Source organism: Rana temporaria, chromosome 3 (genome assembly GCF_905171775.1).
Source record: "Rana temporaria chromosome 3, aRanTem1.1, whole genome shotgun sequence".
NCBI classification, from domain to species: Eukaryota; Metazoa; Chordata; class Amphibia; order Anura; family Ranidae; genus Rana; species Rana temporaria.
In genome coordinates this window covers 15,836,789-15,860,978 of record NC_053491.1, presented here as the reverse complement: position 1 = coordinate 15,860,978, position 24,190 = coordinate 15,836,789, and the positions used below count along the sequence as shown (strand labels likewise).

At 47.2% G+C, this 24,190-nt stretch overlaps 1 protein-coding gene across 4 annotated transcripts in view; it reads left to right on the top strand.

Annotated features, from left to right (window-relative positions):
• The window catches only part of RASL12 (RAS like family 12), a 77,060-nt gene that overhangs the window by 28,993 nt on the left and 23,877 nt on the right, over nucleotides 1-24,190 (top strand). For all 4 annotated transcript variants that reach the window (XM_040342301.1, XM_040342298.1, XM_040342299.1 and 1 more), the window contains exons 4-5: nucleotides 13,777-13,850; nucleotides 23,735-23,925. In XM_040342301.1, the coding sequence (XP_040198235.1) occupies nucleotides 13,777-13,850; nucleotides 23,735-23,925 (265 nt within the window). The remainder of the gene's footprint in view (nucleotides 1-13,776; nucleotides 13,851-23,734; nucleotides 23,926-24,190) is intronic.

The following is a 24,190-nucleotide window of genomic DNA, read 5'->3' as shown; positions in this document are numbered from 1 at the left end:
GTACGCTATGCGCGTCGCCGTTCAAAAAAATGCCGTCACGGCGCGCAAAGCACGGCGGGAGTTAGGAAACGGAGCATGCGCAGTAGGTCCGGCGCGGGAGCGGGCCTAATTTAAATGGCACACGCCCATTTGAATTGGCCCGCCTTGCGCCGGAGGCCGCGGGCGTAGTTTTCATCGCAAGTGCTTGGTGAATCAGGCACTTGCGATGAAAAATTGCGGCGGTGTAACTTATCTAGGATAAGTTACGCCGCCGCGATTCTACATGAATCTGGCCCTAAGGGGCCAAGCCCAACCCCTGAAAAACAACCCCACACCATAATCCCTCCTCCACCATCCGGCTACCGCAGATCCGCCTCATCTAAATGGAAAAGGAGTCCTCTCCCGTTTGTTTTTAACAGGCCTGATTGGACCCGGAGGTAAGTGGGTGTAAACAGACACAAGTCTGTTTAGACCGGTGCACTGCCAAAAAAATTACCGTATATACTCGAGTATAAGTCGGCCCGAATATAAGCCGAGGCACCTAATTTTACCACAAAAAAACTGGGAAAACGTATTGACTCGAGTATAAGCCTAGGGTGACCATCTGCATGCCTCACTGTGTCCATGCCTCACTTTGCCTCACTGTGCCCATGCCTCACTGTGCCCATGCCTCACTGTGCCCATGCCTCACTGTGCCCATGACTAGACTGACGTTTAACATGGGAGTCTATGGAAGGGGTGCCAGTTTGAAAATTTGGTGCTCCCCAACTGTAGGTCCCACAGACAACAAAATTTGCACACTTAGGCCCCGTACACACGACCGAGTTTCTCGGCAGAATTCAGCCAGAAACTCGATCGGAGCCGTATTCTGCCGAGTAACCCGGTCGTGTGTACACTTTTGGCCGAGGAAGCCGACGAGGAACTCGTCGAGCCAAATAGAGAACATGTTCTCTATTTCCTCGTTAGTCAATGGGGAAACTTGGCTCGCCGAGATCCTCGGCGGCTTCACAAGGAACTCGACGAGCAAAACAATGTGTTTTGCCCGTCGAGTTCCTCGGACGTGTGTACAAGGCTTTAGAGGTGAAATTGGGCTACATGTGTACCAAGTTCTGGGTCCAAGGGACCTACGACCAGTCGGTACTGGGTCCCCAAAGTCACCGGAGAAATGACCGTTTAACAAGGGGGTCTATAGAAGGGGTGCCCGGCTTTTAAAAATCGGTGCTTCCCGGCCGTAGGTTCCCCCGACAACAAACTTTGCACACTTATAGAGGAGGCTACATGTGTGCCAAGTTTGGGGTCCGGGGAACCTACGGCCGGCCAGTACCGGGTCCCCAAATTCCGGGATATCAGTTGCAAAAAGGTGGCTCAAGTATAAGCCGAGGGGGGCATTTTCAGCACAAAAAAATTGGCTGAAAAACTCGGCTTATACTCGAGTATATACGGTTGTTCATTTTCGTTTCATTTGTTTTTTTGCCTTTTTCAGTTTTCCGGTTCATTCGTTATGATCGCAATTCGTAAATTTGAAAATTTGAAATTTCGTAAATTTGAAAATTAGAAATTTCGAAAATTTGAAAATTTGAAATGTAGCAAATTCTAAAAATTCTAAATTCGGAAATTTGAAAATTAGAAAATTATAAGATTCGTAAATTCAAAAATACGAAAGAAAATACGAAAATTCGAAAGAATAACCAACTAACTAATTTGGCTGTTAGTGAGCCTAACGAATACAGATTTATCCAAAGTTGTGAATTATCCAAAATAACGAATGCCGCATCTAAACAAATTGAGCGGAACAAATTAATAATAAATAATAATAATAAAACGTTTTTATTATTATTATTATTATTGTTATTTATTATTATTATTTTGTTACATTCTATTCGTTTAGATACGGCATTCGTCATTTCAGATAATTTGTAACTTCTGATAAATTCGTCTTCGTTACGTTCACTAACAGCCAAATTAAAAAGGAAATTCCAATACCTATAATTTAATAGTAAGTTATTATTAGTTAGTTATTTCATATTTTCGCATTTTCGTTTTTTTTGAATTTTCAAATTTCCGAAATTTTCAAATTGACGAATATCCGGATTTTCGATTTTACGATTTCTCCAAATTTACAAATATTCGGAAAAATTAATTAGGGTTTTCATTAATTTGGATATATTTAAACTATTCTAAAAAATGTGTTAAAAGGGCTTTTGTTAATTCGGATATATTCAAATTTACGAATATTCAGAAAAATTAATTAAACAGGTTTTCGTTAATTTGGAGATTCCAGAATTAACGAATTTGTCTAAATTTGTTAAAAAAGTAATTTGGAACCAATCGAATTCCACATGTTTAGTTTAACTGCTTGCCAACCAGCCACCACAGTTATACGGTGGCAGGTCGGCTCCCCTGCGCGAGAGCCCGTAGCTATACGTCGGGTTTCGATGCGGCCACTAGGGGCGCTCCCCGCTCGCCCCCGACTCCCGTGCGTGTGCCCGGCAGGCGCGATCACCGCCGGGCACGCGCGATCGCTCGTTACAGAGCGAGGACCGGGAGCTGTGTGTGTAAATACACAGCTCCCGGTCCTGTCAGGGGGAGAAATGATGGATTGTATATTCATACAATAACATACTTAACCCCTTTCCCGCCCCCTAGTGTTAACCCCTTCCCTGCCAGTGGCATTTTTATAGTAATCAATGCATTTTTATAGCACTGATCGCTATAAAAATGCCAATGGTCCCAAAAATGTGTCAAAAGTGTCCGCCATAATGTCGCAGTACCGAAAAAAAATCGCTGATCGCCGCCATTACTAGTAAAAAAAAAAATATTAATGAAAATGCCATAAAAATAAAAAAATTTGGTAAACGCTATAACTTTTGCGCAAACCAATCAAAAAAACGGTTAATGCGATTTTTTTTTTTCCAAAAAATATGTAGAAGAATACGTATCGGCCTAAACTGAGGGAAAATTTTTTTTTAGATATTTTTGGGGGATATTTATTATGGTAAAAAGTAAAAAATATTATTTTTTTTCAAAATTGTCGCTCTATTTTTGTTTATAGCGCAAAAACTAAAAATCGCAGAGGTAATCAAATACCACCAAAAGAAAGCTCTATTTGTGGGGAAAAAAAGACGCCAATTTTGTTTGGGAGCCACGTCGCACAACCGCGCAATTGTCAGTTAAAGCGACGCAGTGCTGAATCGCAAAAAGTGCTCTGGTCTTTGACCAGCAATATGGTCCGGGGGTTAAGTGGTTAAACCCGCCTGTCTATAGGAAAAACTGAACAGGCTGATCCAATCGGAACGACAATGTAAAAGTGACCTTAAAAGGAAAACGAATGCAGACACCACATCTAAGCTGCAATATATATATATTTTTTTTTGGTTTAATAAATACTACTTAAATTAGTGTCAGTCCTCCTGCGGTCAGGCCATATACCCAATGTACTGTACTGTGTTTTCAAAGAACAATAACAAAATTATTACTTTTTTCAGTTGTTGCAGCCAAAATTCATTTCTGGTTTCATTTTCACAGAAATACATTTTTAGAGGGGGTTATATAAAACTATTTTATTGTATTTGGCATTCTAGAGTAAAACAAAAATGTGCATTTTTATTGATCTAGGCAGGAAGCTCTTACTATTCTGTTTTAGAGTTACAGAATTACGTAATGGTTCTGATATATGCGGCTTGTAGCTACCAATCATCTTCCAACTGCCATTTGTGCAGTGCGAGTTGTGAAAATTAATGAAGGATTCTCATTGGTGGCTTTGGGGAGAATGACATTTGGGTCTAGTGACAAGCAGGCTGGGAATTGATGTAAATACAAAGTTAATTTACTTTATTCTACTTATTGTAGTGGATGAGAATGGAAAAATATGATTTATGTGCCAGTTTTTGTGAACATTTATGACTGGGAATTCTCCTTGAATGCATTTTTATCGACAACATATTCCGTCACGTTATCAAACATTATTGGGACTAAATACATTCATTCTGTATGAATGCCAGCAAAATGGAATGTTACTGGGCTATTTTCCCACAGTACCCCCAGCTCACTGAGGTGCCCAACAACCCCCCACAGTACCCCCAGCTCATTCCAGTGCCCACCAATCTCCCACAGTACCCCCAGCTCACTGCAGTGCCCAACAACCCCCCACTGTACCCCCAGCTCACTGAGGTGCCCAACAACCCCCCACAGTACCCCCAGCTCACTGAGGTGCCCAACAACCCACCCACAGTACCCCCAGCTCATTCCAGTGCCCACCAATCTCCCACAGTACCCCCAGCTCACTGAGGTGCCCAACAACACCTCACAGTACCTCCAGCTCATTCCAGTGCCCACCAATCTCCCACAGAACCCTTAGCTCATTCCAGTGCCCAACAATCTATCACAGTACCCCCAGCTCACTGCGGTGCCCAACAACCTCCCACAGTTCCCCCAGCTCACGCCTGTGCCCAACAACCCCTTACTGTACTCCCAGCTCATTGCGGTGCCCAACAATCTCCTACAGCACCCCCAGCTCACTGCCGTGCCCAACAACCCCCCACAGTACCCCAAGCTCACTGCGGTGCCCAACAATCTCCCACAGTACCCCCAGCTCATTGCAGTGCCCAACAACCCCCCACAGTTTCTCCCAGCCCCCTACAGCGCCCAACAACCCCCCACAGTATCTCCCAGCCCATTGCAGTGCCAACAACCTCCCACAGTATCTCCCAGCTCCTTACAGTGCCCAACAACTTCCCACAGTATCTCCCAGCCCATTGCAGTGCAAACACTGTAGTCCATAGTAATATGGTGGTGGGTCCCTCAGTGGCGACAGCTTCACCTCTACCTCAAACCATGACAGGTTATCTGGTTGGACTGCAAGCCACAATCCCAACCCTGCGCTGCCATCTTACTTCTGAACTGGCCCTCACACAGCCTGGCAGCCAGATTCCCCCGGTATAGGCCCAATCAGCCGTCCAGGTGCCACAGAATGTAGATCACCTCACTCCACCCAAATATATAGGCTCTCACAGCAGGCCAAGGGATTCAAGAAAACCCCTGCCCATTGGCTGAGATACCCCATATAACCTGATCTTGGGTTGCCATTCTCATATTTAGTACCACCAAGTACCCGGCCACTGAGTGGTAGAAGAGAAAAGTGCAACAAGGCCAAACCTACGGAGAAATCAATGGATCTCTAACAATCAACCAGAATAACTACTGGTCAGGGCTGTCTTAATGCATGGGCACCTCTGGGCACTGCCCAGGGGCCCCAGGTGCATAGGGGCCCCACGATCTTGCGTTACATCATACTTGCAAACTGTCCTGAATTTGCCGGGACAGTCACGCTTTCTACTAAGCTGTCCCGAGACGGCCATGTCCAGGCCAGCGCCCCATAAACTGTACTGTGCACTCCTGATCCTAGTATTCTGTCCTCCTGACTCCCCCTGTACTGTGCCCTTTGTGTTGATTAGTCTTTGATTTTCTTATTGTTTATAATCAATTTTATTACCGTATATACTCGAGTATAAGCTGACCCGAGTATAAGCCGAGGACCTAATTTTACCACAAAAAAACTGGGAAAACTTATTGACTCAAGTATAAGCCTAGGGTGAGAAATAATGCAGCTACTGTAAGTGGAAAAGAGGGTCAACAATGCCCATTTGCAACTTCACTGTGCCCATTTGCAACCTCACTGTGCCCATTAGCAACCTCACTGTGCCCACTGCAACCTCACTGTGCCATACATCACTGTGCCCATTGCAGTCTCACTGTGCCATACCTCACTGTGCCCATTGCAGTCTCACTGTGCCATACCTCACTGTGTCCATTGCAGTCTCGCTGTGCCCGAGTACCTGAATTCTTGACAGGCGTCCATTTTTTAAAAGTTGCGGCTTCTTCCTGGCGATCCGTGATAGGCATTTGACACTGTGTTCAGTGTTCGGCCTATCACAGAGGTCCTCTCATCCTCTGACTCAGTTTCCCAGCAGACACTATGTTCAGTGTTCCGCCAATCACGGACATTCTTTCATCCACGGACGTCCGCGATTGGCGGAACACTGAACACAGTGGCCCAGATTCACAAAGGAGATACGACGGCGTATCTCCAGATATGCCGTCGTACCTCTGAGTTGTGCCGTCGTATCTATGCGCCTAATTCAGAGAATCAGTTACGCATAGATTTCTATTAGATCCGACCGGCGTAAGTCTCTTACGCCGTCGGATCGTAACTGCATATTTACGCTGGCTGCTAGGGGCGTGTACACTGCTTTACACCTAGAAATATGTAAATCAGCTAGATAAGCGAATTCACGAACGTACGCCTGGCCGATGCAGTACAGATACGCCGTTTACGTTAGGCTTTTCCCGGCGTAAAGTTACCCCTGCTATATGGTGGCGTACATGCGGCGTATCCTATGTTAAGTATGGACGTCGTTCCCGCGTCGAGTTTTGAATATTTTACGTCGTTTGCGTAAGTCGTCCGTGAATGGGGCTGGACGTAATTTACGTTCACGTCAAAACCAATACGTCCTTGCAGCGTATTTGGAGCAATGCACACTGGGATATGTCCACAGACGGCGCATGCGCCGTTTGTGAAAAACGTCAATCACGTCGGGTCATGGTTATTTTACATAACACACGCCCCCCTGTTCCAAATTTGAATTAGGCGGGCTTACGCCGGCCTATTTACGCTACGCCGCCACAACTTACGGAGCAAGTGCTTTGAGAATACAGCACTTGCCCGTCTAAGTCGCGGAGATGTAACGTAAATCGGATACGTTACGCCCGCGCAAAGATACGCCGATCTACGAGAATCTGGCCCAGTGTCTGCTGGGAAACTGTCCGAGGATGACAGGACCTCCGTGATAGGCGGAACACAGTGCCAAATGCCTATCACGGAACGGAACGCCAGGAGGAAGCTGCGACGCCTGTCAAGAATTCAGGTACACTGACTTGAGTATAAGCCGAGGGGTGTATTTTCAGCCCTAAAAAAGGGCTAAAAAAACTTGGCTTATACTCGTGTATATACGGTATGTTTAATTCTATCAACTATTTATACTTTAATTCTTGAGAGTAGGTGCGTAAATTGGGACAGGTTGGTAGGGGCTCCAGTGCATTACTTTGCCCAGAGGGCCATAATGCTATTAAGATGGCCCTGCTCCTGGTAAGTAAATCTGTGAGGAGCTCCCTGACTAAACTCCAGGGTGCTACATTGGGATGTGTAAGTACCGTATTTATCGGGGTATACCGCGCGCCGGAGTATAACGTGCACCCCAAGCTTAGAAAGGTAGTTGAAGGAAAAAAAAACTTACATTTTTGCTCTGCGTCCATTGGTGACCTTGTCCGGCGTCCATCTGGGGTCTGTCCAGCCTTGTGGGTGTCCGTCTGCGACTTCCTTGTGCGGGGTCCATCCAGCCTTGTGGGTGTCTGTCTGCGAGTCCATCCGCACCTTGCCCGGGGTTCCAGCGGTGTTTGTTTTTGGATTTGGCGCCTCGGCCGAGCCGAGAGGAGAAGGATTTCCTGTGTGTTCGGCTCCTCTCGGATTGTCTCGGCTCCTCTCGCGTGGCTGCGGGCGGAGCCGAGCTTGGCCGAGCCTAGCCGAGTGCACAGTACGCTCGGTTCGGCTCTAGGCTGCGGCGGGCGGAGCCGAGCATGGCTAAGCCTAGCCGGTTGCGCAGTACACTCGGCTCGGCTCTAGGCTGCGGCACTCAGAGACAGTGGGGATCGGCGTATATCACGCAACCACGATTTCCCCCTGATTTTAAGGGGAAAAAAGTGCGCAGTATACGCTAGGGGTGCAATGGATCGTGCCCGATCCGCGATCCGTACAGGTCGACCTGTTCGGATCGGCACAGAATGCGATCCGCGGAGCGCACCGCGGCCTTAGGAAAGGCCGCGGCTTCGGCCTAAGGAAAGGCCGCAGCTTCGGCCTAGTTCCTGAGCAGTCGGGCATCTTGGTACACCCGGCGGCGGTGCGCGCTGACGTCATCACCCCTCCCTCTGCTCGTGGATCTTTTCTATTCTGCAAGAGCGCGCTGTGACTCTGCATGAGACCGAGTACAGTGAGTTGATTCATGTTGTTGGCTAATGTAATGGCTATTATTACAGTGGGAAAAATGGCTATACACTTAAGCCTCGTACACACGGCCGAGGAACTCGACGTGCCAAACACATCGAGTTCCTCGGCCAGTTCAGCACTGAAGCCGCCGAGGACCTCGGCGGGACGAGAGCTCCCATAGAACAACGAGGAAATAGAGAACATGTTCTCTATTTCCTCGCCGAGCTCCTCGTCGGCTTCCTCGGCCGAAAGTGTACACACGACCAGTTTCCTCGGCAGAATTCAGCCAGAAACTCGGTCGGAAGCTGAATTCTGCCGAGGAAACTGGTCGTGTGTACGAGGCCTTAGTGTTACTGTTTACTAGTGTGGGGGCAATGCTTGCTATAATACAGTGGGAAAAATGGCTATTACCTATTACAGTGTGTTACTGTTAACTAGTGTGGGGGCAATGTTGGACTGGAACAGTGATGGTGATGGCGAGTGGGGGGACAATGGTGGACATTACAGTGACTAGTGGGGGGCAAACTTATGTTTGTCTTGTGTGTTTTTTTTTTTTTACTGATCCGAAAACGATCCGATCCGTGACTCCTGATCCGAGGATCGATCCGATCCGTGAGTTTTTTGATCCGTTGCACCCCTAGTATACGCCGATAAATACGGTAAATATAATATACCTTCCTATCTATTTACTAATGCTAGCTGCATGAGAAGTAAATATAGTCCATGTTGATTGAGAGAGTTTAGTTCTGCTTTAATGCATCATCATCCTGTAGAATTCCAGTCTGCCATATTCCAACTAAGGTTGTCTCCGCCAAAACTTGGAGAGCGCTTGACATGGCTGCTGGGATGTAAGTTGGAAAATGTGTTCCATTTAGAAGGAAAGCCGTGCCAGAGATCTTGGAGTGTTTGTGGACACGAGGAGTTATCTGGACTCCGTCTAATGGGAATAATTGTCTTCATTAACGTGACAAGACGCAGGACTCGGTCGGGAATCGGGACTGATTAATGGCGGAGATTAAGGAGATATGAATCTCTTTCTGATACTTGCTAAAAGCTTCAAGTGCCCAGACAGGACCCGGGAAGAGAATGTTTTCTCTCCGTCGGTTCAAACACTTCTCCTAAGAAATAGAATTCATTTTTCTCAGGGCGCTAAAATTCAGTCCAACATTCATCTTCAGCTAAATGGATTAACCGTTTCCCGGGACTCCTGTCTTTCCAGATGTCTTCTGATTCGAGGGATCTATGTATGTGGGAGCGGAAATTCTCTCTATTATTATATACCGGAGGCTACTGTAATCTTGTATATTTTACAAACATTCCCAAGCCTAAAAAAGTGGTACCCTCGTAGGGACTGCTGGATATTGTGGTCCACCTGTCACCCTGCCCAGCCCGCCATTCACTTCCCAGACACTCCAAGACAATGAACAGTCCATTAGCTTTGTTTTGGTTTTTTTATCCACTTGTATATCCCTGTATGTTGTGGTCAGGGCCACCATCAGGGGGGTACAGGCAGTAAACATGTAAGGGGTCCGGAGGTTCCCATGGCCCCAGATGGCAACCCCCCATTTTTTTATTTATTTTTTATTAAAAAAAAAAATATTTTTTAATATATTTCTATTTTATTTTTTATTAAAGGGCCAATTTTATTTTATTTTTTTAGGTTGTACAGGGGGACCACACGGCCCCCCTGGAGAATGGGGCCGGATCACAATGGTGACCCCTGTGACCCCTTTATGTACGCCCCTGATGTAGGGGAAGAAATGGAAGTTCTGTCGGGATGTCCTTTTGTAGAGAGATAGGTGGATGGTGCTGGAACCGCACTGGGTCAGACCATCACCTCATTGAAGACAAAAGAGAAATGAAAGCCAACTAGAAATTCTGTAGCATCCTTAACCACTTCAGCCCCGGAAGAATTTACCCCCTTCCTGACCAGAGCACTTTTTGCGATTTGGCACTGCGCCGTTTTAATTGAAAATTGCGCTGTCGTGTGACGTGGCACCAAACAAAATTGGCCTTTTTTTCCCCACAAATAGAGCTTTCTTTTGGTGGTATTTGATCACCGCTGCGGTTTTTATTTTTTGCGCTATAAACAAAAAAAGAGCAACAATTTAAAAAAAAAAGCAATATTTTTAACTTTTTGGTATAATAAATATCCCCCAAAAATATATATGTAGCGCCTGGTTACTTCAAAGTACCAGTGCTATTTAAATTTAGAGGGAGATCAGAGTGTTAGTTGATCTGGTTAATGTGGGTCTCTGTCAAATAGGGTCTCTGTCTCAGCTTGGCTGTGCTGTGGGCTTATTCTGTTGTTGCTGGGGTGCTCTTCCCACCCCAGGACAGTAGGTGGCAGCAGTGGAGTCAAGGTTTGGGTGCTCTTCCCCAGCAGCCAATCGGGAGGGTTAGGCCTCGCTGTGCATGCTGGGGGAGGGTATTTATGGGGCAGACGCCATTAGTTCTGGGTTTTCTTCTTCGAGTGCGGCATCCACCTTTAGGGTTTCTGCGCCCCGGCGTTATGGCCTACCGGGCCGGGGCGCGCGTGCCACGCGGAGTTCCTGGTTCCGGGACCATGTTGGTCTGGAACATTTGAGCTGTGGCAGGGAACCCAGTGGTCGACTGGGTTCCCAATCCTGAAGATCCCAAGCGTTATAGCTGTTCGGTGGGGAGTCCATCTGAGGAGAGCCAATGAGAGGCTGGCGATCCAATAGGATCTCGACAAACCACCGTGGATCAAGGTATCCGTACACTGAGAGGCTGGTCACCTGTCAGTCGTTACCTGAAAGCAACTTGAAGGAGACCCAGGTGTAATTCTACCAAGGAGGTTTATCTCCGTAATCACAATCAGGAGGGTCTGTGGCAGAGGTTTCTTACTGAATCCATTCCAGGAGGGCCTGTGGCAGAGACTTATCCCAAAAGGTTCCAGTTCATTCCAGGAGGGTCTGTGGCAGAGACCAGGGCCGATCCTAGGGTCACAGGAGCCTGGGTGCAGAAATATTTCTGGCGCCCCCACATGGGCGTGGTCATTTTACTAACTCCTCCCCTTCACACATGTTTATATGGCAACGGCTCAACCACAGAAATGCTCCCCCATGAAGTCTTCATTACCCTGGGATCCTTACATGATCTCTTAACAATAAACAAAAGTGTGAGAGCCCAGGTGCATTCAAACTGGAGTGGTGCGCTGTCAGGACGTCAAAAAATGTCCTGCAAGTAGCTTCTTTGATGCACGTTAGTGTGTGTATACACCGCTCCTAAAGTGCCCCTGCCCATTGAAACCAATGGTCAGCGCCTGCAAAGCGCCAGTTGGCCACGAGTGGGGGCTAAAAGTACCTCTAAAACTACGGTAAAGCGCTGCTAAAACTAGCGGCGCCTTGCTGCCGACGCCCCTGCACTGTCAGTGTGAAAGAGCTCTTAGTACATCTCATTATACATCACATCTGTAGATGGACTACTGAGGTGCAGGAAGGGACAGGGGCTGTGTATCCTATGCAATCTATCATGCCATAAAACATCTAGAGCAGGGGTAGCCCAGAGCACGTGTAAAGGGATGCTGGTGATGCCATCCTCCAGCACACTGAACACTGTGACTCACCTAGGTTCTCTCTGCAGCCCAAGATAGAGATAGGAGGGGGAGGCATTCCAACTGGAGTTGGTAGAGACAGTGTGGGATCCCAGATTCCCAGTGTTAGGAATTCATTCCTGCACATCAGCATTCAGCAGCCACTGAAAACTAGAACCCTCGTGTCAGGAAGAGGAGCGGCCCCTCCCCCGAGCACTGCCAGAAGCAGGAGAGAACTCTGGCACTTTGGCGCCCCCACCTCTGCAGGCGTCTGGCTGCAAAGCACCCGGCGCACCCTGCCTAGGATCGGCCCTGGCAGAGACTTTTCCTTAAAAGTTCGAGCGATACTCTGGCTGCCAGGTCAGTGAGAGAGGCCTGTCCAGGTATGCTATTTTCCACTCATGCAGGAGTGGCGCAAGAAGTGTTACACGTGGGAGCAAGACTGTTTCCCTATTGCTACGCCTAAATTTGCTATTCTTCTTCTCCTTTCAACTCTACCTTCTTCACCACAAGTTTTATCGTTTTTACCCGGCTGGGTAATAAAGAGCACAGCAAAAGACATCTGTCGTGGACATTCCGTTACTACTGCTATATGCACCACACACCCCTAGGAATTCGGAGAGCCACGAGGTAAATGTGCCACCCAAAACAAACCAGCAGCTCCTCCGGGGGTAGTGCTACGTATGAGGCATGGACACAGTTTAGGCTGATTCTTCTACATATTTTTGGGAAAAAATCGCAATAAGCGTATATTGATTGGTTTGCACAAAAGTTATAGGGGTAGATTCAGGTAGGGGCGCGCACTGATACGGCGGCGCAGGGTATCGTCTTTACACTACGCCGCCGTAAATTACAGGAGCAAGCGATGTATTCACGAAGCACTTGCTCCTTAATTTACGGCGGCGTAGCGTAAAAGGGGCCGGCGTAAGCGCGCGTAATTCAAATGATCCGGTAGGGGGCGTGGATCATTTAAATTAGGCGCGTTCCCGTGCCGAACGTACTGCGCATGTGCCGTCCCTAAAATTTCCCGACGTGCATTGCGGTAAATGACGTTGCAAGGACGTCATTGGTTTCGACGTGAATGTAAATGGCGTCCAGCGTCATTCACGGACGACTTACGCAAACGACGTAAAAATTTTCAAATCGCGACGCGGGAACAACGTCCATACTTAACATTGGCTGCTCCTCCTAAAAGCAGGAGCAGCCTTTCGCCGAAAAAGCCTTAACGCAAACGACGTAAAAAACGAACGCCGGGCGCATGTACGTTTGTGAATCGGCGTAAGTATGTAATTTGCGTACTCTACGCTGACAACTACAGAAGCGCCACCTAGCGGCCAGCGTGAGAATGCACCCTAAGATACGACGACATAAGAGACTTATGCCAGTCGTATCTTAGGCTAATGTCGGCGTATCTAGCTTTCTGAATACAGAAAATAGATACGCCGGCGCAGCTTTGGAATTACGCGGCGTATCTATGGATACGCCAGCGTAAATCTTTCCTGAATCTACCCCATAGCATCTACAAAATAGGGGATAGTTTTATGGCATTTTTAAAATATATATTTTTATTAGGATTGGCGACGATCTGCGATTTTTATCGTGACTGCGACATTATGGCGGACACTTTTGACCCAATTTTGGGACCACTGTCATTTATACAGCGATTGCTGCTATAAAAAATGCACTGATTATTGTGTAAATGACACTGACAGGGAAGGGGTTAAACGCTAGGGGGCGAGGAAGGGGTTAAGGGTCTCCTAGGGAGTGATTCTAACTCTGGGGGGGGGTGGGCTACCTAGAACATGACAGAGATCTCTGCTCCCGATGACAGGGAGCAGTAGATCTCTGTCACGTTGCTAGGCAGAACAGGGAAATGCCTTGTTTACATAGGCATCTCCCCGTTCTGCCTCTCTGTGAGACGATCGCAGGCACCCGGCGGACATCGAGTCCGCGGGACCCTCTGGCACGCTCACGGAGCATGCGGCGGGTGCGCGCGCCCGCATGGCGGCAAAATTCAAATCGACGTACAGGCACGTTGCTTTGCACAGCTGTGCCATTCTGCCGATGTATATCGGCGTTAGCCGGTCGGCAAGTGGTTAAAGACCCTGGAGTCCCATTGAAAGTAGTATGTAAGTAGTTTAACACATTACACTCGGACAGCAAAGTTCTTACGTCCCGTTGTATGTCATTCTTTATGTTACAGAGGACACATACAGCTCAGAAGAAGTGGTGGACCAGCAACCGGTTCTCGTACGAGTCATGGACACAGCCGATCAAGTGAGTAAAAGAGCCGAGGGACCAGGGATGGACTGGCCATTGGGACTACAGGGAGTTTCCCGGTGGGCCGATGGCTCAGTGGGCCGGCTTCAGTGACAGCGGCCTGGGAGTTTCTCACTTCTGCCTAATCTTGTCCCATAAGGGGGGGCACCAAACTGATTCTTTGCCCCGGGTGAAATAAAGTCTAGCTTTCCCACTGGTACCAGTACCAGCTGTTCTACTCTAATAAAGTAAAACGGCTAGTGGCTAGTGAAGGGGGAGAGGGGGCTTGGGTGGCCGGGGGGGTGCAGGATTTGTCCGGCCGCTGTGGGAGAGACCTGTCAAAGTGGGCCAGTCTGAATGAAGTCCAGGGCCAAATTTCTGTCCCAGTCCAGCCCTGCGAGGGACTGATGCAGATAAAGGATTCCCTAAACTAGTCTCATTACTGATATTTCTAACTTTTTGCTACATTATTTAGTTTCTGATGGGACAAAGTATATGTAGTACCGTATATACTCGAGTATAAGCCGAGTTTTCAGCTAATTTTTTTGTGCTGAAAATGCCCCCCCCCTCCCCCGGCTTATACTCTAGTCACCGTTTTGCGCCTGATCTTCCGGACTTTGGTGACCCGGTACTGGACCCCAAACTTGGAACACATATAGCCCCACTCTTCCTCTATAAGTGTGCAAAGTTTGTTGTCCGGGGGACCTACGGCCGGGGAGCACCGATTTTTCAAAGTCGGGCACCCCTTCCATAGACTCCCATGTTAACCGGTAATTTCTCCGGTAAATTTGGGGAACCGGTACCGGTCGACCTTAGGTCCCCTGGACCCCCAAACTTGGCACGCATGTAGCCCCACTCTTCCTCTACAAATTTGCAACATTTGCTGTCTGGGAGACCTACGGCCGGGGGGGAACACCGATTTTTCAAAGCCGGGCACCCCTTCCATAGACTCCCATGTTAAACGTAAGTCTAGTCATGGACATAGTGAAGCTTGGGCACAGAGGCATGGGCACAGTGAAGCATGGGCACAGTGAAGCATGGGCAAAGTGAGGCACAGTGAAGCATGGACACAGTAAGGCATGGGCACAGTGAGGCATGGGCACAGTGAGGCACAGTGAAGCATGGACACAGTGAAGCATGGGCACAGTGAAGCATGGACACAGTGAAGCATGGGCACAGTGAAGCATGGGCACAGTGAGACACAATGAGGCATGGGCACAGTGAGGCATGGACACAGTGAGGCATGCACATGGACACAGTGAGGCAAAGGGAGGCACAGTGAGGCATGCAGATGGGCACCCTAGGCTTATACTCGAGTCAATACGTTTTCCCATTTTTTTGTGTTAAAATTAGGTGCTTCGGCTTATATTCGGGTATATACGGTACTTTAGAAGAAAAAAGTGTGAAGAAATGCTTGTGCAAAATAAGATTTATTTGTGCTATATCATATGTGGGTCGCTGCTGTCCTCAAATTAATTACAAATACAGTATATATATATATATATATATATATATATATATATATATACAATGCTCAGCAAAAATTAGTACACCCCTATTGAAAAGTAAGATTTTAATCAATATCTCACACAAGAACAATTTCCCAAATTTTGACAAAAATGGGGGGGCGGGGTTTATGATCATGTGACCGCCATTATTGGCTGTCACAGCAGTCAGATGATCGGAAAGCTCCCGATCACTACTTGCAATCGGGAGCTTTCGAATTAGCTGCCTGTGACTGTCTCGGAAGTTCGCAGGAGAGCGCAATCTCGGCGCAACTGTGTTTAGATCCTGGTACGCAAGTATTCGGCCTCTCTGCGTTATGCCCCACCTGCTGAGAGCATATTTGTGTACTGAAGGCAACAAGGAGTTAAAGCGGGATTCCACCCGCAATTATTATTTTTTTTAAAGTCAGCAGCTACTAACAGTGTAGCTGCTGACATTTACTAAGGACACTTACCTTGTCCTACGTGCCCGCGCTGATGGCCCCCCCCCGATGCCGATCCCACGATCGATGCAGGTCCCGCGCCGCCATTCACACTAGGGGAAACAGGCAGTGAAGCCTTACGGCTTCACTGCCCATTTCCTACTACGCCTGTGTGAGTCTCGTGCCGGCTTGTGAATGGGCGGCTGCTCTCTGAGAACACACACAGTTCCCAGAAAGCAGCGCGCCCCATTCACTAGGAGAAGAAGAAGAAGAAAACATTCCGCGGTGCCGAAGAGGCAGATTACGGACTTCCGCATAGCAACAGGTATTTCGGGTGAGTATAATTTTTTTTTTTTTTCACTTTTATTTTATTTTATTTTTTTAATACTTTTGGCCAAATGTTGTTTTCCTGGGTGGAACTCCGCTTTAATCATGTCATCAGTCAATGTATGTGAATTGCTATAGGAATGGACCTTCGTCCCGAGTCACATTGCTCTTGTTTTATTTTTCACCTTCCTAGAGATAGGGATGATGTCATCATAGGTGTGCGCAGCCTATTGTATAAGGGTGTGCGCCCAAAGCTCAAACTCACATGTGTCTGTATATATGTATAATGTGTGTGTGTATATATATATATATATATATATATATATATATATATATATATATATATATATAAAAATATATGACAGTGTCAGTAGGGCAGAGATTGGTGTCAATAGTTTATTTTAATTATTTGTTTATTTTTACTCTTTCACAATTTTATTTTTTTATTATTATTTATTTACTTATTTTATTATTATTTTTTTTTTACAATGTTTTTTTTATTTTTACATATTTTTTTTTTAACCACTTAAGCCCCGGACCAATATGCTGCTAAATGACCCAAGGGGTTTTTACAATTCGGCACTGCGTCGCTTTAACAGACAATTGCGCGGTCGTGCGACGTGGCTCCCAAACAAAATTGGCGTCCTTTTTTTCCCACAAATAGAGCTTTCTTTTGGTGGTATTTGATCACCTCTGCGTTTTTTATTCTTTGCGCTATAAACAAAAATAGAGCGACAATTTTGAAAAAAATTCAATATTTTTTACTTTTTGCTATAATAAATGACCCCAAAAAACATATATAAAAATTTTTTTCCTCAGTTTAGGCCGATACGTATTCTTCTGCATATTTTTGTTAAAAAAAATCGCAATAAGCGTTTATCGGTTGGTTTGCGCAAAATTTATAGCGTTTACAAAATAGGGGATAGTTTTTTTTTTTTTTTTTTTTTTACTACTAATGGCAGCGATCAGCGTTTTTTTACGTGACTGCGACATTATGGCGGACACTTCGGACAATTTTGACACATTTTTGGGACCATTGTCATTTTCACAGCAAAAAATGCATTTAAATTGCATTGTTTATTGTGAAAATTACAGTTGCAGTTTGGGAGTTAACCACAGGGGGCGCTGTAGGAGTTAGGGTTCACCTAGTGTGTGTTTACAACTGTAGGGGGGTGTGGCTGTAGGTCTGACGTCATCGATCGAGTCTCCCTATAAAAGGGATCACTCGATCGATGCAGCCGCCATAGTGAAGCACAACTAAGCCGCGTTTACATACGGCTCTCCCCGTTCTTCAGCTCCGGGGAGCGATCGCGAGGGGGCAGCTATAAACGAATAGCCGTGCCGTCGTCCTGGATCGCTCCTGAAGCCACGGGAACCGCCACATGTACCGGAGGGGGGGGTCCCGATCGGACCCCCGACCCATGTCTAGGCAGGGACGTACATGTACGCCAATGTGCCTGTCCGTGCCATTCTGCCGACGTATATGTACATGCGGCGGTCCGGAAGTGGTTAAGGAGCCCCATTGGGGGGCTTTGGTGAAATATCAGGGATCCAGGCAGACCCCTGATGTCTCACTTTTGACTTCTGAGGCCCCCTACACACGGCCGAGGAACTCGACGTGCCAAACACATCGAGTTCCTCGGCGAGTTCAGCCCTGAAGCCGCCGAGGAGCTCGGCGGGCCGAGTTCTCCCATAGAACAACGAGAAAATAGAGAACATGTTCTCTATTTTCTCGACGAGTTTCTCGCTGAATTCTGCCGAGAAACTCTGTCGTGTGTACGGGGCCTGAGAGAAAGGGACTGAGGGCAGAGATTCCCCAGTCTCTTTCTCTGCAGCCAAGCAGCAGGGGGAATCTGCGCAGCACAGGGTGATTAGGGTGTGCCCAGACACACCTGGCACACCCTGTGTGCGCGCCTATGGATGTCATTATGGTGTCCATATGCCAACCCTTTCCATACATGGTGGGTTGGAGTGCACACATGTATTCATGCTTTAAAAGCTTTGTATTTTAGGGCATTCCCAATAAATGTGATATCATGTCCCCATAGAAGCATTATATCACCAACAAGTAGGAGGCAGATTTGGGTTAATATTAAAGTTTCAGTGCCACCTATCATTGCCCATATGTGCCGCCTATCAGTGCCGCCTATCAGTGCTCATTAGTGCTGCATATTAGTGCCTCCTCATCAGTGCACATCAGTGAAGGAGAAAAATTACTTTTTTACAAAATTTTCTAACAGAAACTAACAATTTTTCCCATAATTTTCAGTCTTTGATGATTGGTGATTTAGTATTGTTATACAAATGAAAAAAGATAGCCAGCACTGATGGACACTGATAGGCTGCACTGATGGGTACTGATAGCTAGCACTGATAGTCTGCACTGATGGGCACTGATAGGCTGCACTTATGAACACTGATAGGCCGCACTGATTGGCACTGATGGGGCTGCACTGATAATCAGGACCGAGCAGTGACAGAGCGCACTCAATGCGTGCGCAGGGGGTAGGCTGCACTGATGGGCACTGATAGGCTGCACTGATGAGCACTGATAGGCTGCACTGATAGCCATCACTAATGGACACTGATAGGCTGCACTGATGAACACTGATAGGCTGCACTGATGAACACTGATAGGCTGCACCGATGAACCCTGATAGGCTGCATTGATGAACACTGATAGGTGGCACTAATGAACACTGATAGGCTGCACTGATGAACACTGATAGGCAGCACTGATGAACACTGATAGGCAGCACTGATGAACACTGATAGGTGGCACTAATGAACACTGATAGGCTGCACTGATGAACACTGATAGGCTGCACTAATGAACACTGATAGGCTGCACTGATGAACACTGATAGGCAGCACTGATGAACACTGATAGGCAGCACTGATGAACACTGATAGGCAGCACTGATGAACACTGATAGGCTGCACTGATGAACACTGATAGGCTGCACTGATGAACACTGATGGGCAGCACTGATGCCCCTGGGCCCCGGATGGCATCCCCCTTTTTTTTTTGTTTGTCAGCACCCAAAGCCCCCCCCAACCTCTAAGGGGCCCGGATGGCATCCCCCTTTTTTTTTGTTTATCTGCACCCAAAGCCCCCCAACCTCTAAGGGCCCCGGATGGCATCCCCCTTTTTTTTGTTTGTCAGCACCCAAAGCCCCCCCAACCTCTACGGGGCCCGGATGGCATCCCCCTTTTTAAAAAAAAATAACAATTAAAAAATGTTTTTTTTCGTCAGCACCCAAAGCCCCCATCTGACCTCTAGAGGGCCCGGTGGTCCCCAGGGACCCGGATGGCATCCCCCCCCTTTTTTTTTTAGTCAGCACCTAAACCCCCCTTCCCGACCTCTAAGGGGCCCGGTGGTCCCCAGGGCCCCGGATGGCATCCCCCTTTATTTTTATTTTATTCGTCAGCACCCAAAGCCCCCCGGACCCTAATTCGCAGCGGCAGCCCCCCACCAGCTTCTCCATTCTCCCCGCTTCTCAACTTGCGACACTCTCCCCCGCTTCTGAATTTGCGACCGGCAACACCCCCCCCCCCCCCCCCGGGTTCTCTGCTCCAGGGGGCCCATGCCTGAAGCTGTGTCAGGGGCCCCTAAATTCCTGATGGCGGCCCTGTAGGGAAGATGCATCATCTATTAACTGGCCAGCTTTTATTCCCCCTCTCTATCCTCCCGTCATATCACATGTTCTGCCAAGTATCTGCCTTCTATGGACAATGGGAACCGGGACAGACGGGTCGCTGACTCTCACGGCACTCATCTCCGGACAAGACGCTTTAATCGCGTTCTCGGCATTTTTGTAGACAGATGCCGCTTTGTGGGCATGAACAGCCTGGTATGTGGCACACTCTGCTCAGGTTGTAGGACAGAAGGATCCCGGACCAGACAATGAGTCCTTTGAGCTCAGCTCTTCATCGCATTCAAAGGGGGTCTTTGAAGTGAGTTAAAAACCACAAGGATCTCTCGGTATTCGCTGAAAATGTAAGCCAATCGGAGCATGAGATGTGCGACTTCTATGCAAACCCACTGACCCCGGCGGAGGATTCTGTGAGCAGAAACTTCTTTTTTTTAATAGTCTCACAGGATCAAAATCCACTGTCTAGTCCAGGGACTGACCACCTCTGACCCCGAATGATTCTGCACTTTAACCACTTCAGCCCCGGACCATTATGCAGCTAAAGGACCAGGCCCCTTTTTGCGATTCGGCACTGCGCCGCTTTAACTTACAATTGCGCGGTCGTGCGACGTGGCTCCCAAACAAAATTGGCGTCCTTTTTTCCCCACAAATAGAGCTTTCTTTTGGTGGTATTTGATCACCTCTGCGGTTTTAATTTTTGGCGCTATAAACAAAAAAAGAGCGACAATTTTGAAAAAAATGCAATATTTTTTACTTTTTGCTATGATAAATATCCCCAAAAAATATATAAAAAATGTTTTTTCCTCAGTTCAGGCCGATACGTATTCTTCTACCTATTTTTGGTAAAAAAAATCACAATAAGCGTTTATTAATTGGTTTGCGCAAATTTGCTTGGAATCTAGGAGCCAGGTAAAAAAGTTAGGAGCCAGAAAACGCGCCCCGTCCCGCCGAGCTTGCGCGCAGAAGCTAACACATACGTGAGCAGCGCCTGCATATGTAAACGGTGTTCAAACCACACATGTGAGGTATTGCCGCGATTGGTAGAGCGAGAGCAATAATTCTAGCCCTAGACCTCCTCTGTAACTCAAAACATGCAACCTGTAGATTTTTTTAAACGTTGCCTATGAAGATTTTAAAGGGTAAAAGTTTGTCGCCATTCCACGAGCCGACGTAATTTTGAAGCGTGACATGTTGGGTATGAATTTACTCGGCGTAACATTATCTTTCATAATATTAAAAAAAATGGGGATAACTTTACTGTTGTCTTATTTTTTAATTAAAAAAAGTTTAATTTTTTCACAAAATAGTGCGCTTGTAAGACCGCTGCGCAAATACGGCGTGACAGAAAGTATTGCAACGATAGCCATTTTATTCTCTAGGGTGTTAGGATAAAAAATATATATAACGTTTTGGGGGTTCTAATTAGAGGGAAGAAGATGGCAGTGGAAAATAGTGAAAAATTACATTAGAATTGCTGTTTAACTTGTAATGCTTAACTTGTAATACCAACGGCCACCACCAGATGGCGCCAGCTCACAAAAAAAAGCCAAGTCGCCAGGACACTATTTCTAGTCGCCATGGCGACCTGGCGAACCGGGATTTGTCGAGCCCTGGGTTAACCAGAAGGGAGCGCTCTACGGGTTAAGTGTGCCCTAATGTGTGATTCTTACTGTGTGGGGCGTGGCTTGGCGTGTGACATCACTGATTGTCGTTCCCTATGACAGGCTCACTAGGAAGCACGGGGAGAGGTTTGTTTACACTTACCTCTCCCCGTTCTTCCTCTCTGTGACCCGAACGTGGGACACTGGCAGCGATCGGGTCCACTGTTCCCGATGCATTTGATGGGTGCTGGTGAGGCTGCATTGATGGGCACTGATGAGGCTGCATTTGATGGGCGCTGGTGAGGCTGCATTTGATGGGTGCTGGTGAGGCTGCATTGATGGGCATTGGTGAGGCTGCATTTGATGGGTGCTTGTGAGGCTGCATTTGATGGGCACTGGTGAGGCTGCATTTGATGGGCGCTGGTGAGGCTGCATTCATGGGCACTGGTGAGGCTGCATTTGATGGGTGCTGGTGAGGCTGCATTGATGGGCGCTGGTGGTTTGCATTTGATGGATGATTCATTAAAAAGGCGGGGTATACATGGGCAGTATACATGGGCAGGGCAAAGGGGGTGGGGTCAGGGGTGGAGCCGGAGGGGGGCTGCAAAATGAGGGTCGCCTAAGGTGTCAAAAATCCTTGCACCCGCCCTGGCAATGCAGGTGCCTCAAAAACATATTGGCCCAGATTCTCAAAGGGCTTACGACGGCGCAACGCAATGTACGCCGTCGTAAGTCCTAATCTGGGCCGTCGTATCTATGCGACTGATTCTTAGAATCAGTTACGCATAGATAACCATTAGATCCGACAGGTGTAAGGCTCTTACGCTGTCGGATCTTAAATGCAATTTTTTTTTTGCCGCTAGGTGTCGCCTCCGTCGTTTTCCCCGTCGAGTATGCAAATTAGCTAGATACGCGAATTCCCGAACGTACGCGCGGTCGACGCAGTGAAGTTACGACGTTTACGTTAGTTTTGCGCGGCGTAAAGTTGCCCCTGCTATATGAGGGGCAACCAATGTTAAGTATGGCCGTCGTTCCCGCGTCGAAATTTTCAAAATTTACGTTGTTTGCGTAAGTCGTCCGTGAATGGGGCTGGACGCCATTTACGTTCACGTAGAAACCAATGACGTACTTGCGACGTCATTTGGAGCAATGCACCCTGGGATATTTTCCGGACGGCCCATGCGCAGTGCGTTCGGCGCAGGAACGCACCTAATTTAAATGCTCCACGCCCCCTACCCGGCTAATTTGAATTAGGCGGGCTTGCGCCGGGTGATTTACGCTACGCCGCCGCAACTTTACAGGCAAGTTCTTTGTGAATAAAGCACTTGCCTGTAAAACTTGCGGCGGCGTAACGTAAATCAGATACGTTACGCCCGCACAGTTTTACGCCCATATATACGAGAATCTGGGCCATTGAGAATCAATCATGATGTATTCTGGGATGCAATAGAGATGCGCTAAAGCTCGACATTCTGAAAAGTCTAGATTTGCATAGAACTCTTTGGGGTTTTTGGTACATACCGTGTTTCCCCGAAAATAAGATGGGGTCTTATATTAATTCTGGCTACAAAAAACACACTAGGGCTTATTTTCAGGGGATGTCTTATTTATTTATGGTATGTACAAAAAAGTTTCTCCCCCTGTCAGCTCTGGAGTTAGCATTGTGAAATTCTGTAATCCCAAAAATAAATCTTTGTTTAAAGACCTTATAAAATGATGTAATCCGTTCTGTAAAAAGATAATATCATGTGCAGTGTGTCTCCTTGTGTAACATTATTGTGGAAAATACCTTACTTACAGTGCCGCTCACGTGAGCCGCTGGAGCCTTTCTTCCCTACTCCAAATACTGCAGAGGGAGGGGCCAAGATCCCCAATGACGTCAGCCTCACTCTGAGTACTGCAGTGGGAGGGGCTTGATAAAGTTTTATTGAAAAAAAAAAACAGCTGGGAGGAGAGGAGAAGAGCTCTGGCGGGTCACGTGAGCGCCCAGCAGTGCTGTAAATAAGGTATTTTCCACAATAAAGTTACAAAAGGGAGACACACTGCACATTATATAATCTTTTTACAGAACGGATTACATGTTTTTACAAGGACTTTAACTAGGGCTTATTTTTGGGGTAGGGCTTATATTGCAACCATCCCAGAAACTCACGCTAGGTCTTATTTTCGGGGTAGGGCTTATTTTCGGAGAAACAGGGTACATGCTGCAAAGCAACGGGGGCGTCCCTCCCTATGCATATCCTGCAGTCATAGCGGGGTGTCCTGTATAAATATACATAGCCAGTTTGTTCATTTTTATCAGGTGTGCTTTAAGTTGTACTTATTTACCATACTTTACTTCTCAAATGTATCCATTATTCCATGCTAAATACTATTTTCCATTTGTTTTAGGACGGGCCAGTGAATCCTGAACGGTACTTAGCCTGGGCCAATGCCTTCCTAGTGGTGTACAGCATTGATAACAAGAAGAGCTTTGAGAGCTGCCTTCAATACTTGGAGATCATCTCTCAGTATAACAAAGGAGCCGTACATGAGAACCCGGTTCTGCTTATAGGAAACAAGCTTGACATGGAACGGTACAGGTATCAAACCCTAGAATTGGATCTATCTAGTGCCTTTCTTCTACATCTTTTTGAATGACATAAAAAAGAAAAATTGGAAACATAGAAAAGTGACGGCAGAAAAAGACTGAGTAGTCCATGGAGTCTGCCCATAATATAGTATGTCACACAGTGGCGGCTGGTGCTCCATTTTTTTAGGGGGGCGCAAGCAAAATCACAAACACCCCCCCCCCCCCCCAACGTCACTCACCCGTGATTGGGCTTACAGACAGACGGACAGAGATAT